This window comes from Lactuca saligna, chromosome 5 (assembly GCF_052625555.1).
Source record: "Lactuca saligna cultivar CGN05327 chromosome 5, ASM5262555v1, whole genome shotgun sequence".
Classification (NCBI taxonomy): domain Eukaryota; kingdom Viridiplantae; phylum Streptophyta; class Magnoliopsida; order Asterales; family Asteraceae; genus Lactuca; species Lactuca saligna.
In genome coordinates, this window is record NC_136421.1 from 193,411,568 (window position 1) to 193,426,782 (window position 15,215).

A 15,215-nucleotide genomic window follows, 5' to 3' on the forward strand; every position below is an offset into this window, starting at 1 on the left:
AAAAAATAAAAAATAAAAACAATATTAAACCAAAATAACCTTTAAATTCAAGTTAAAGGATAAAAATGTTTAATTAAAAGACATGTTCGAACTCTCTCGTCCTTGTCAAAGTTGAACAACGATCTGATAAACTTATGTTTGATGTACTAGCTGAAAAACTAGTTTATATTCTAACCAATAAAAAATGAAGTTTGGTAAAAACTAGCTGATAAGCTAGCTGTAAGATACAAAATAATATAAAAAGGCATTTAATAAAAATTTGGTTTTTGTATTAATTAAATGTATATTTATGAAATAAAAAGAAGTCCTGAAAAGCTGGTATAGATAACTTTTCAAGAAGCTTGCTTATAAACACTAATTTATAAGCTACTTTCTGGTTTACCAAACATGACAGCTCAAAAAAAAAAAAAACTCGATAAATAAATTAGCTACGATGCGGCAAAAACAACGTAAAATGTATTACAGAAAACAATATTTCGGATGTTCATTTCGTTTAAGTGAATTCGCTTTTTATAACAACAAAAACCAAATGGACTTAAATATGTTACACGAATTTAGTTCTCTTCTTCATATTTTCGTGCCTAAAACTCAAATTATCATCTTTCAGATTATCCCGAAGAGTTATTTCGTGATGCCCAGACATATAACGAAAGTAAACTTACATGATCGAATATCAAACACTAAATTGTGCAAAATTTGTTACTAAATCTATAATAATTGAAACAACGTTGTTGCACATAGTGTTAAGATCAACATGTAGTACCATTGACAAATTTGAGCTCGAAAAACCTGATACAAAGAATAATGGTGTAAGATACAAATTATAGGTTTTTTAAGGGGGTAAATGCAAGAAAATAACAACATACTTTCATTTTATTTGTGTATGTAGGTTGTAGCATCCTATTTCTATTTCTTTTTAGACAAAATTACATAAATGGTCCTTGTGGTTGACAAAACCAACCAACTCTAGTCCTTAGATGGTCCCTATGGTTTCAAAATCTTGCAAAGACAGTCCTTTTGGCTAACGGTGTTAACTTTTCCAGTTAATCCCTTGTGAAATGACACGTTTTCCCTTCTTTCCATAGGGACCATTTATGTAATTTCAATGTTTTTCTTATTAAGACATCATATCTATCAAAAATCAATTTTTTTTACGATTATACGTCAAAAAAAAACTTGTGGAAAATTAGTCAACAAGAAGATATAGCAAAAGCAAGACAAGTTACATACCTTCAATGAATTTGCAGATGAAGATTTAAGACTTGGAAAACCGATATCATACGAAATCCTCCCATCGGGTTTATACAATCCAAAGTTCCTTTCAGAAGTGGGACCCGGCTTTGAATTCTCATTAAATAAAGCAAAAATATACGCCTTCAATACAAAATTCGGTCTCCTTGGAGTCCCTTTTCTTTTAGCAAGCCTTTTACGCAAATTATAATTATAAATTCTTGCATTTTTCAAAGTTGCTACACCTTCATTTAAATCTCCATGAGAAGCCCAACCTGTTTCCGTAACTATAACCTCCATTTTATCAAATCCAGCATCTTCAAGAGCAGCATAAGTTGCATCAATTTGAGCATCAAGCATGTTGTCATAATGGAGGTTGACTTTTTTGTCATATATTCCATTTGTTGGGTTAAAAAGAGCATAATTTATATCAATATGATCAGGGTTACCCATGTAAGCTAAAAAAGGGTATGCATTTAGACAAAAAGGGGATCCGATTTGTGAAAATAACTTCAATATCTTCTTCATGTTTTGAGCAATATCTTCTTTGAATGTACATGAAGATGGAGGATATGAAGTCCCAAACACGTTTTGTGAATGTGCAGTTGATATTTGAACCATTTTGTGTAATTTAAGTTTTTTTGTGGCGTTGTAAATGTTTTTAACAGCATCAAAAAGAGAATCTTGAAGATCTAAATCATTACTTCCAAGAATTTCATTTCCAACTGCAATTCCTACTATATGTGTTTTGGGAAAGTATGCATGAACATTTTGTTTTACCCAATTGAGGGCATGATCGGGATTTTCACTCATTTCTTTGACAAATTCATTTGGAAGTCCAATTACTAAATCCAACCCACTTCCACTAAATGCATCAAGAACACTGTGATCAGCATCATATATTCGGACATTTTTTATTTTAGAAGCTTTAAGGAGTTTAACAACTTCAGTAGGAGAAGGGATGTTATCTGCTAATCTTCCATAGTTTATACCATAGGTTCCTGTGAAAGCTTTAGCTGTTACATACCCTGTGAGAAACATAAAGGGGGTGAAGATTTATAGTAGAAATTATTCAATTAACACTCTTTATCACATTACAATATAATCTTTCAAATTTTCCGATTGAACATTCAAATTCACATACCCACAATCAATTTCGCATACAAAAGCACCCAATCTCTTCGATCTAAGCATATAGATTAAACGATTATGTAGCAATTACTGAAGTTAAAGAAGTGTCGCTGTTTGTTAGCTCGCCGATTCAAATTTCAATCGAAGAAAGTCGAATAAAACACAGAAACAAACGAAGAACGTTTTAATTACTATATGCATTAAATTGATATGAACATCAATTTTAACGTCAAGTTAATAGCATTCAAGTAAGAATCGATGAATGAAAACAATAATTAAAAGGGGAAAATTATTACCTTTTTGAATAAAAAAGACCAAAAGCAGAAGAAGATACCGACAAAAGGATCTCGAAATCTTCATTGCATCGGAGTCAGTGAAATGACTCCGACGCCGTTACTTTTGATCCTGCAACTCAGCCATGACATGAGATTAATTAACAGATTCCTTCCTCAGTTCCTCTCTACTCTACACACCATCTCTTACTCTGTATACATGTTCGTACACGCTTCTCTTTGTATAAGAGTATACTAATAAGTTCTTCTTTCAAGAATCGTGGGGATCAAGTGCAGTGGCTCCGGCGACGGGGGCGGCGGTGTACGGCGGAAGAAGGGGCTTTTGGCGGTTTTCTCAGTGGGCACAATTTATAGTGTAGAGTGTAGAGTGTAGAAATCTTTTTTCAATTTTGTGTCGATGAATAGCCACATCGCATATTATATGGCCTTATATTCCCACATTATATCTTTTTACTACCCTTGATTTAGATATGTGTTGCAAACCAGTCCCTCCTGTTTAAAAAATGTCCCTTTTGGGAGAAAATTATGTTGTCAAACTTAAGGTCAAATATGTTAAAAAGAACTTAATCCAAATTTACAAAATTTGACAAAATCTATCGGTTCTTCCTATTGGGATGCCTAAAATCTTTTATAGTAAGTTTCAGTTTCAAACTATCTTACCAATTATAATTAGTTTATAATTCATGAGAATCACAGTTATAAAATTAATTAAATTCTTTTAGTAAAATCTCAAAATTATTAATTTTTCTGTTTTGTGAATCAATTTTGAATCCATTAATTTAAATATCATCGTACAACGAGTGAGATGACGAACATGCAATAAGCTGCGTCGCTAAGCTTTTTTGTATGGTAAAGCTAATTCTTTTGAAGACTATATTCATAGATCTAGGGGATATAACATTATTATGCATGATCTGTTATACTCTATTAAGAAGTTTCATCGCATCCGATGCGAGGAAACCAAACGTATCAAATGCAAATAGTATGAACACGTGTTGATTTTCCATGCACGATTTTTCATGTTTAATGACTTTGTCTGTAACAACTTTTAAAGTAGTCTGCATCACCGTGAAACCCCTAACATTCAAGCCCACAAGAGGGGATACCCCTGTAAGGTCCGCACATACGTGTTTCCCTCCGACCCATCCAAAAATCAAAACGTCAGCCGGTTTAAGGGTTGACTTTCCTTCTGTCGGGTCAGTCAAGAAATTCACAAGTGCCTTTATCTTGGCGGAAACCCCAGTACGCTTAAATATGTCAAACAAAACATCCCTAACCATATCGTGTCTATATTTGAACCCTAGGAGCTCTTTACAGTGAACTGCATGCTCTCCAAAAGAGTCCAAACATGTCATACGACACACCATACATATCTTGTCAACTGGGAATATTGGAATCATAAGCCGATATTTGAGAATATTACAATATTCCACAGGAGACATATGTTGGCCAAGCCCATCTATAGGGATAGCTAGAAGAAAATCTTGAGAATGTGATGCACTTAGGCACTGGAAAACCACTTTTTGCCGAGTTGTCATGTCTAGAAACACTTCCATATCTTGGAAAATTTTACGAAAAGGGCACTCGCCAGTGTATTCTAAAATTTGGGGGGGGGGGGTATCTTTAGTAGTAAAACTGCTAAGGTCAATATCTGAAAGTTTGTTACGAAGAGAAGCCAATGCACAATAATAATCAGAATCCATACAATATATGTCGCTATCCCGTAAGATGTGGTCTTGCAATACCCAAGATTGGGCCCTTGAGGCAATAAAAGCTTATGAGTTAGCCTCCACTGCCAAGTATAAACCTAAACCACCAAACCTATGGGTTAGGAAGCAATTCGCCACTGTATGTCGCTAAAGAAAGGACCACCACAAACCACAATGTCCTCAATCTCCTTACGCAACCCATGGTGGCTGCCGTCCCTCCACCGCCGCCCTGTATGCCGTCCCTCCACCGCCGCTCTCCTCCAAGATTTAAGTGCATCTACGTGGTGGGTGTTTTCACTCTTGTGTGTGTGTGTGTGTGTTTCAGTTTGTTTTGGCATGTGTTGTTGGCTGGAAAACAAGAGGACCCCTTGGCAGCCAACCATGGTGGCTGCCGTCATTTCTACTTTTTCTGCCACCATCAGTCACCGTGTGTGGGTGGTTGTGTGTCTATATTAGGGTGTATGTGTGTGCGTGTTTTTAATGAGGACATGTTGTATGGATATTTTTAGCCGGAAAACCAAAGAAAAACCCACCACCACCACCGTGAGGTCGTGCCTTTCACCTTATGGTCGGTACCAGCCGTTGTGTTGGGTGGTTGTGTGCATGAATTAATGTGTGTGTATGTGCTATTTTGCATAAAATAATGTATTGGGTGCTTGTTGCCGGATTTTGACTGAAAAACCACCACCACCGCCACGAACAACCCCCGACCACCATAACCTGAGGTGGCATTAGGTGGTGCCTGATTTATTAAAAATATATTTATTTAATTAACTAATCATCAAATGTTAGACCGAGTGGCACGCGTTGGGTTGGAAACCCTAATGTCAAGAAAACCCTAGTTTAGGGTTGGTCGGGACCCGCGTTACCACTGTCAATTAAACTTTAAATAATACTTAATAATTCTATACAATTAACTTAATGCAATATTGGAATTACTGGATTAAGCACTTAAGGGGTTTAGTGTGGAACACTAACCCTAGTTATCATTTTATTTGAAAAACCCTAGAATCGGGGAGCTCAATTTAGACAATGATTGGGCGTGTATTTGGACTGTTGATTGGATTATTATTTCACTAGAGAAAGGCTAAGTCAAACCTTAATGAGTCATACCCTTAATTGATTAAGTCCTTAATGTGTTAAGTCTTCTTACTTAACCCTAATCGTCATTTTATGTGAAACCCTAATTGCCATTTCATGTGAGGTGGTCACTGCTACAAGTGACTCTGACCTGTGATCGGGCATTGCCTCAAGCATCTTCCTATAGGTGATATGAAGTGAAGTGAAGCTGGTAGAGTCCTTTATTGCTACAGTGTTTATCTACGCGCCTATCGAGGCGAGTTTCGCCTCACTATACCCTTGGGTCGAAGGCTCCAATGTCGGTTGTAACATCCCGACTCCCAAGTATAATATCTATATATTTATTTATGAATTGATTGAACAACTCGATGAGTTGGATGCCCTAACTCGTCGAGTAGAGTTGGATTGGCCACGTGGGTTTTATGACCAACTCAACGAGTCGGAGGGACCAACTCGACGAGTTGGCGCTATGAGAGGAAACGCTGATTCTTCGGGGTTGGGTCCTATTTAAAGGACCTTAAGCCCTCATGTCCGCCTCACCAACCGCCTTACTCCCCGGTGTGAAACCCTAATCGTCTAGAGTGAATTGAGACAGAGAGAGAGAGAGAGAGAGAGAGAGAGAGAGAGATAAGAGCTAACTTGAGCATTCTAGTGTACTTTTGGATGATAAGAGAAGAGTATCAAGGCTTTGAAACAAGAAGGGATTGTTGTATATGGTGTTATTTCATTTATAGCTTTTGTTGAAGGTAAAATGTAACACCGTAAAATTTCAAAACAATTTTTCATTTAAAATAATCGATTAATTCTTAGAAACACTTGTTTAAAATCTCATTAATAATTGAATTACAAAACATAACTCCATTTTCACTTGCATATTAAACCAGGATCCTCAAAACATGACTCTTTCTCCGGTGTGTACAATCAAGCCGGTGCAGTCCCGTGATCCTGAAAGAAACCTGAAACATAACACAAAACACTGTAAGCACGAAGCTTAGTGAGTTCCCCAAAATACCACGTTTAACACATAAAAGCCACTCGAGGCTATAACTCTGTGGGTCCGTGCACCCAAACTCTGTGAACTCTCAGGTTCTAACTCTGGGAACCTTCCGGTTCCAACTCTATAAACATGCACAACATAAATCACATAGAAATAATGCAGTACAACACATCACGTACATATAGCATACAAATACTCTGATCACATAACTCTGGTTACCTACTCAAGGTAAAGTATAGTGAGAAGAATCACCTGGCAAACAGAAAGCAGATATCCCCACACTTGAATCTCGAACCCGCCACCGCCTAACACGTAAGGCAAATACTCTCATGAATATAACTCTCGAGACTAGAATCAACCCGATCATGGCACCATATTAAGGGTAAAAGACTATTTTACCCCTATCTCGGCCCAAAGGCCACATCGCTGACCAAGCCCTAAAAGTCAACGGTCAACTCTTGGTCCAAGTCAAAGTCCTCCGTCAAAGTCAACCCTCCTAGTTGACCCTGCTCGCCGAGTCAACCCGCCGAATCATCGAGTCCCCGTGCTCAGAATTTCCCCAATCCGCGACTCAACTCGCCGAGTCACCCCGAGACTTGCCGAGTCCCATAACTCTGAGTCCACTCGCACATAACTCACCGAGTCATCCCTTGACTCGCCGATTCTTGACTCAACCAGAAAATATTTGGGACTCTTCGACAAGACTCGTCGAGTCCAAGAATAGACTCGCCGAGTCTACAACTATCTTCAACCTACTCGCCGAGTTGTTCATACAACTCGCCGAGTTCCAGGCCATCTTCATCCAACTCGTCGAGTCCACCCATGTGACTCGCCGAGTACCACCGGTCTGAATACATTCAGAAGCATTCCAAGGCATGCAACTGCTCCAAAGCATAGATCTAGTCTCCTACCATTCATCCATCACGTAAAGTGGCAAACTTTACGTGAATCCAAAGAGATCTAAGCCGTTTGCACATTGGGCTAGGGTTTAGGACATGTAAGCTTCACTAAACACTCCAACACAGGGACTTTCATGCTCTCTGATTCTTCTCCCTTCCAGATCTGAGGTAGCAACCTCAGATCTAACCTCTAGACTTCCCATTACATCCCTAGACCAATTCCCACAACCCCAAAATGAAGAAACCACATAACAACAGTCCAATAACGAGATATTACCTCTAAGGGATGCCCCAACTGCAATGTAATTCGAATCCAAGCAAAGCCCATTTCTCCAAGCCTTCAATCTCCCACAATTCCTTCAACAATTACATCTCCAAGCTCCAATCCACTCAATAATGGTGCTTCTCCGCGATTTAGGATTTTATGGGGCTCAAGGGGTGATAGACTCTATCTGGGAGGAAAGCATAATGATCTTTATATAAGGCTCAACCCAGAGAATTAGGGTTTTCTCCACTCAGCGCCTACTCACCGAGTCCATTACACTGACTCGCCGAGTCGGCCACTTAACACGCGACCAAGTCGCGACTCTACTCGCCGAGTCCGCACATATACTCGCCGAGTCACTCTTTCCCAATTTACTCTTTTAGCCCTTCAACTCTACTCTTAATATTTCGGGATGTTACAATTCTCCCCCACTTAAATTAGGCTTCGTCCTCGAAGCCTACAGCAACTCAACTCCGGAAATACTCCCACAACGTGCCACCTGGCCTTAATCGGACCAGGTCTCACAAGGCATACCCATCGAACTCGAACACACTTTCCCTTTCCATACGGTGTCCTGACCACTGTCTCGAACCGGGCACCAGAGGTACCCTCTGATAACCACACTCAACGATCCGAGAATTGCCCATGAGGCATCACTGCCCAAATCTCAACAATCACTCGACCCATAAGGGTTAGAAGCCACGAACCATCGGATCCCCAATCCGAATCCCATTCTATCCAATCCGTGATGACGGAAAGACCCACTCTTCAATCCCAGAGTAACTCCCATGAGTCCTCTTCTTGCAATCACACACCCATGCCGCACCAACCTTCGCACTCTCGGGTTAGGAAAACCCGTCACACTGACGACATCTCTAACATTCCCAGGAGAAACCACCACTACGCACACAACCCTTGATCATAATCAAGCTGGGAGTCCCAGACTCCATCCCTGCATCCATCCTGAGACTCTTGGCTCTACACCCGCGGAATCCCTTCCGCGTCCTCAGCAGACATCCCATCATGATGTCATTCCATACCACTGTCACAGACACAGTGTTCGACCACCATACTCCAAATCATCCATTCTCACTACTAGTTCCACTTCCGCGAATCAACACTTTCCCTAGCAAATGAGGGTCTGACACCTCCTCCCATACAACAGCTCAAAAGGGCGGCATACCAATGCACTAATGATGGCTGCTGATATAAGATAACTCAACCAAGGATGATTACGTGCCGCAACTCCCTCCGAAATCTAATACACATGCCCGAAGCATGTCTTTGAGCGTCTGAATCGTTCGCTCCCTCTGAGGTGTCCTCAGACATCATCATGATAAGCTCTAGCTCATCTCATATCCCTCTTCGAGACAGAGCACCAGGTCAGCTTTTGACTCCACAGCTGAGCCTCCAAAAGTCACCCATATCCTAATCCAAATATCCCACTAACTTCCTCCCCGTGACCACTATCCGGCCCCGTGACACGCAAGTCACGAAATTCTCTTTTCCTTATGCAAGAAAATACAATCCAACCGAGGATCGTCTCCACTCTGATCTCTGGTTTCTGCTGTGCATATCCCTTGCGCATCTCACCACATTCCCCGACAGAGACGGGGACCCCAGTCTCGCTCCCGGTCCAACATACAGGCTCCAAAAACTCAATACTAGGGCTACTCAAGCCCAAAACTCTTCCACATCATACATTGATCGGAGAACATTCCATCATCACACTTTCTTGCCATCTAGTGAGTACTACGGCTCCCCGCGGTATCGCAACACCCTCTAACTAGTGAGAACTACGGCTCCCCGCAGTATCACAACACCCTCTGACTAGTGAGTACTACGGCTCCCCGCAGTATCACAACACCCTCTGACTAGTGAGTACTACGGCTCCCCGCAGTATCACAACACCCTCTGATTAGTGAGTACTACGGCTCCCCGCAGTATCACAACACCCTCTGACCCCACTAGCTCGTGCTCCGCAGACTATCATAGGCGGCTACCCATACTCGTCTCGAATATTCATCACAGACTCTGGAGGCAATCGACATAACAGATGCCCACCCTTGCGAAGATCCACTCTCTCAAATAATCTCCCTGGATGCCCATACTCGAAGGGCTCTCACTAGATCCATAGATACCTGATATACCACAAGTCGTCTCAACTCAAGATTCACGAATAACTTCGAAATAAAGATATCAATACCTGGATACCTCGGAACACCCCCACCGAACATCATAAGATCCTGCCACAACCACTGATCTCCTGCCCCAAGCACCATATAGATGCAATAATACATTCCCTCTGAACCCCATAACTAGATCTCCATTTTTTTTCCAAGTTGCAACTTCGGTGTATCCAATTTCTCAATTTACAATACGAAGAAACGCAAACGTTACGAAATACGCTGATAATTCTCCGAAACCCTTTTCCCGCTGCTCAAAATCCAAACAAAGGTACGCATACCGACCTGGGAGTTGGCTGCCCAATCATTCTCTATCTACTTGCCCCAATACTGATCAATACCAGATTCTTGACCAATAAACACCTGTCGTGGAGACATTCACCCTTCTCAACCAAGTACTTCCCGTATTAACTCACTCTGACCCCTTTCCTCGATCACCGACACCTCTGGTCTTAGGATTTCTTACGGCATATCTCTATACTCCACTTATAACTGCTCTTGAAAAATCTCTGCTTTCTTACATACGACACCCGGTTCTCCCCCACTTAGGGTTCGAACCATCACCAAATAGCACACAACCAACCCATAACTGTTTTCTCCAGCAAAATCGCACCTGCCCCCGGAAAGTGCTGCACAACGCCCGATAATCCCCCTTAAGGAAATGAATCGACCTCATATACTCTGAACCTCTGATGAACTCCTCAAGAACTTCTCGTCACGTCTGCCTCTAGTCGTTCCAAATCTCGTACCAATCTAGTACCAAACAACTCAACTGCTCAATAACATCCCAGGCTCATAGACTGAACCATAAAATCATCGTACCCCTCACCTCAACTCATCAACCAACGCTCCAACACCGGGATCATCCCAAGAACAAGGACCTACTCCCATATTCAACACCCTATGGATAGAAAACTCTCTGCACCGCTAAACTCGACTGGACTCCCCACTGATACCACTACCGTACACCCGACTATACTCAAATAGGTGTAGTGTGGCCCTCGACTATCTTAGTCCAAACTGACTATCTGCTTATGATAAATCACTGCCTCGCGGCACACATGCTACCTGATACTCTGGGGGAAATCATCATCAATGACAACCTGCAGGGTTTACCCCTAAACCTAAAACCAAAACATCATGCTTCTCATATTATCACACGTACATAATCAATACCTCCCAGATCATAGGAGGTGACATCTCCTTTATCGACTGATCGCTTAACTCAGATCGAAATTCTCCCTTCTCACTGACTCCTTACTAAAATACTCTGAGGGACTCTCGATCTCCCTCTCAAGGGACGCCTCTTCGAACTTACTCATGATCGAATAACCGGAGAACCACAAACATCCTTCACTGCGAACCATGGTACTCATTCCATGACATCTCTTATCAGTATGCCCCGGTGTATGGTACCCTAACCATAACATCACTCCCCAATCCGCTCCGATTTATGGTACCCAGACCATAACATCACTCCTCAATCATCTCTGATGTATGGTACCCGAACCATAACATCACTCCTCAATCTTCTCTGATGTATGGTACCCGAACCATAACATCACTCCTCAATCTGCTCTGATGTATGGTACTCGAACCATAACATCACTCCTCAATCTGCTCTGATGTATGGTACCCGAACCATAACATTACTCCTCAATCTGCTCTGATGTATGGTACTCGAACCATAACATCACTCCTCAATCTGCTCTGATGTATGGTACCCGAACCATAACATCACTCCTCAATCCGCTCCTTAGGACCTTCAGAATACTCCCTGTATCAAGTATGGGTCCTCTGCTTTCAGTAGTCCGGGCCCATACTACCTGCCACATCTACCCATACTTTCCACACGGACCATCCCAGAGCTTCTAAGTAACTGCTCGACCTGCCCTTTCACTAATCCCATCGCGCGTGCTCGCTCCCCAGCGAAATTCTCTACTCTGCAAGCGCACTCATTTGGCTAGGGTTACTCCCTAGGCTCTTCCGTTGTCCTCCCCCTTCTTTGCTATCAGCTGCTGAAGAGCTCCTAATGATGCCAGCCATCTACCTCCTGAATATCGTCATATTCACTTGGTAGCTGACTCCCATCATCGAGAGTTCCACAAAGCACAAAGCAAGCAGCATTCGAGCATCGGAGAATACATAGGACTCCCACTCTGTTATAACTCCACCTTCTCGGCTCATCCTCGAAAGTACCACCGAACTCTGTAACTCTACCCCTCATGGGTTCTAACTGGATACTCTCACTCATCACATACTCAAAAGCATAACACATATAACAACGAGTCCTAGGCTAAGGCATCACGAATCAGGCCACTCTAGTCCTAACATATGAAATACCTAGCCTGTCTCTAGCATGCAATAATATCTCATAAAGTGCATCATACATATCTCATAACACAAAAATAAGGGTATTTTGGGAAATCACCGTTCGGGCTCTGGCTGATTGTACACACTGCTCCTTCTTGCTTTCTCTTTGAACTCTTATTCATTTTTAGAAAATTATTTCCTTAAAACTTTTCTTACTTCCTCAGTTTGAGTCAAGATTTACCCGAAGGCGCATCCGAATCCCTCAAACCAAGGCTCTAATACCAACTTGTAACACCGTAAAATTTCAAAACAATTTTTCATTTAAAATAATCGATTAATTCTTAGAAACACTTATTTAAAATCTCATTAATAATTGAATTACAAAACATAACTCCATTTTCACTTGCATATTAAACCAGAATCCTCAAAAACATGACTCTTTCTCCGGTGTGTACAATCAAGCCGGTGCCGTCCCGTGATCCTGAAAGAAACCTGAAACATAACACAAATCACTGTAAGCACGAAGCTTAGTGAGTTCCCCAAAATACCACGTTTAGCACATAAAAGCCACTCGAGGCTATAACTCTGTGGGTCCGTGCACCCAAACTCTGTGAACTCTCAGGTTCTAACTCTGGGAACCTTCCGGTTCCAACTCTATAAACATGCACAACATAAATCACATAGAAATAATGCAGTACAACACATCACGTACATATAGCATACAAATACTCTGATCACATAACTCTGGTTACCTACTCAAGGTAAAGTATAGTGAGAAGAATCACCTGGAAAACAGAAAGCAGATATCCCCACACTTGAATCTCGAACCCGCCACCGCCTAACACGTAAGGCAAATACTCTCATGAATATAACTCTCGAGACTAGAATCAACCCGATCATGGCACCATATTAAGGGTAAAAGACTATTTTACCCCTCTCTCGGCCCAAAGGCCACATCGCTGACCAAGCCCTAAAAGTCAACGGTCAACTCTTGGTCCAAGTCAAAGTCCTCCGTCAAAGTCAACCCTCCTAGTTGACCCTGCTCGCCGAGTCAACCCGCCGAATCATCGAGTCCCCGTGCTCAGAATTTCCCCAATCCGCGACTCAACTCGCCGAGTCACCCCGAGACTTGCCGAGTCCCATAACTCTGAGTCCACTCGCACATAACTCACCGAGTCATCCCTTGACTCGCCGATTCTTGACTCAACCAGAAAATATTTGGGACTCTTCGACAAGACTCGTCGAGTCCAAGAATAGACTCGCCGAGTCTACGACTATCTTCAACCTACTCGCCGAGTTGTTCATACAACTCGCCGAGTTCCAGGCCATCTTCATCCAACTCGTCGAGTCCACCCATGTGACTCGCCGAGTACCACCGGTCTGAATACATTCAGAAGCATTCCAAGGCATGCAACTGCTCCAAAGCATAGATCTAGTCTCCTACCACTCATCTATCACATAAAGTGGCAAACTTTACGTTAATCCAAAGAGATCTAAGCCGTTTGCACATTGGGCTAGGGTTTGGGACATGTAAGCTTCACTAAACACTCCAACACATGGACTTTCATGCTCTCTGATTCTTCTCCCTTCCAGATCTGAGGTAGCAACCTCAGATCTAACCTCTAGACTTCCCATTACATCCCTAGACCAATTCCTACAACCCCAAAATGAAGAAACCACATAACAACAGTCCAATAACGAGATATTACCTCTAAGGGATGCCCCAACTGCAATGTAATTCGAATCCAAGCAAAGCCCCTTGCTCCAAGCCTTCAATCTCCCACAATTCCTTCAACAATTACATCTCCAAGCTCCAATCCACTCAACAATGGTGCTTCTCCGCGATTTAGGGTTTTCTGGGGCTCAAGGGGTGATAGAGAGGCTGGGAGGAAAGCATAATGATCTTTATATAAGGCTCAACCCCGAGAATTAGGGTTTTCTCCACTCAGCGCCTACTCGCCGAGTCCATTACACTGACTTGCCGAGTCGGCCACATAACACGCGACCAAGTCGCGACTCTACTCGCCGAGTCCGCACATGGACTCGCCGAGTCACTCTTTCCCAATTTACTCTTTTAGCCCTTCAACTCTACTCTTAATATTTCGGGATGTTACATAAAAAGTCTCCACTTTGCTCATTATTTTGATTAGATCTCATTTTATGGAGTTTTAGGGCTTTTTTCTATCTTTCCTTGAGACTTTGAGTGTGTTCAGCTTATCAAGAGATTGAGACTTCACATCTAGACCTTGTGAGGTCCCTAGAGTCTAAAGGTCCCAGCTTTATCCAACTATATAAGATCTTTTATGCTTAAGACCCTAAATGGAGCTTGTTTTGGCATTTCAAGCCCTAAGTGTCATGCATGGACATAAAGTTTGTAGCATTACATGGTATCTCAGCCTTAGGAGGCTAGATCTATAGTTTGGGGTTGTAAATCTGCCTTAAAACGTCTGAATGAGAAAAGAGTCTGAAAGGACTCGACGAGTCGGCTAGGGTATTCCCCGATGAGTATGGACATGAGTAACTCAACGAGTTTATGTGACAACTCGACGAGTTAAGTTGGATTTTCGCGACATTATTGAAGGAATGAGGGGACTCGGCGAGTCACATAGATGCACTCGACGAGTCGGGTTAACATGGACTGTTGAATCGAGTGTTGACTTCTGTTGACTTTAGGGTGTGGTCAAGTCAGGGATTACGGGGACCATGGAAGGGTAAAATAGTCTTTTACCCATCCCAAGAGTTAGAGAGAGAAAATAACTTAGTTTATTTAGAGTTGTGATGGAAGTGTTAATTAGAGATAATTATCATATGTGTTAGGCAGAGGCTAGATCGGTGATTCGTGTACGAGGTTTATTTGCTTGCTTACGAGGTGAGTCTTCTCACTATACTTACCTAGAGTGGTAATCTTTGTGTGACTGGAGGGTCTTGTGTGCTTATATTGAGTATTGTGATATCCTGCATTATGTCTTTGTAATTTATGCAGTGTATTATTTTGAGCTTATTGAATTAGGACCGGAGGGTCCACCCGAGTTGTGGGACCGGAGGGTTCCATTAAGACACATTGACCAGTGGGTCTTATTCGAGTATAGCCATGAAAGGCTAATGGGTTGTG

At 42.0% G+C, this 15,215-nt stretch overlaps 1 protein-coding gene across 1 annotated transcript; it reads right to left on the reverse strand.

Moving 5' to 3' along the window:
- Positions 1-459: 459 nt before the first annotated feature.
- Positions 460-3,045, reverse strand: LOC144998259 (glucan endo-1,3-beta-glucosidase 14-like). Its single transcript, XM_078958057.1, has 3 exons — positions 2,658-3,045; positions 1,231-2,258; positions 460-789 (listed from the first exon to the last, which is right to left on the reverse strand). Exons 1-3 carry the CDS (start codon positions 2,719-2,721, stop codon positions 709-711), a joined length of 1,173 nt encoding a protein of 390 aa, XP_078814183.1. The 5' UTR covers positions 2,722-3,045; the 3' UTR covers positions 460-708.
- Between the last annotated feature and the right edge of the window lie 12,170 nt (positions 3,046-15,215).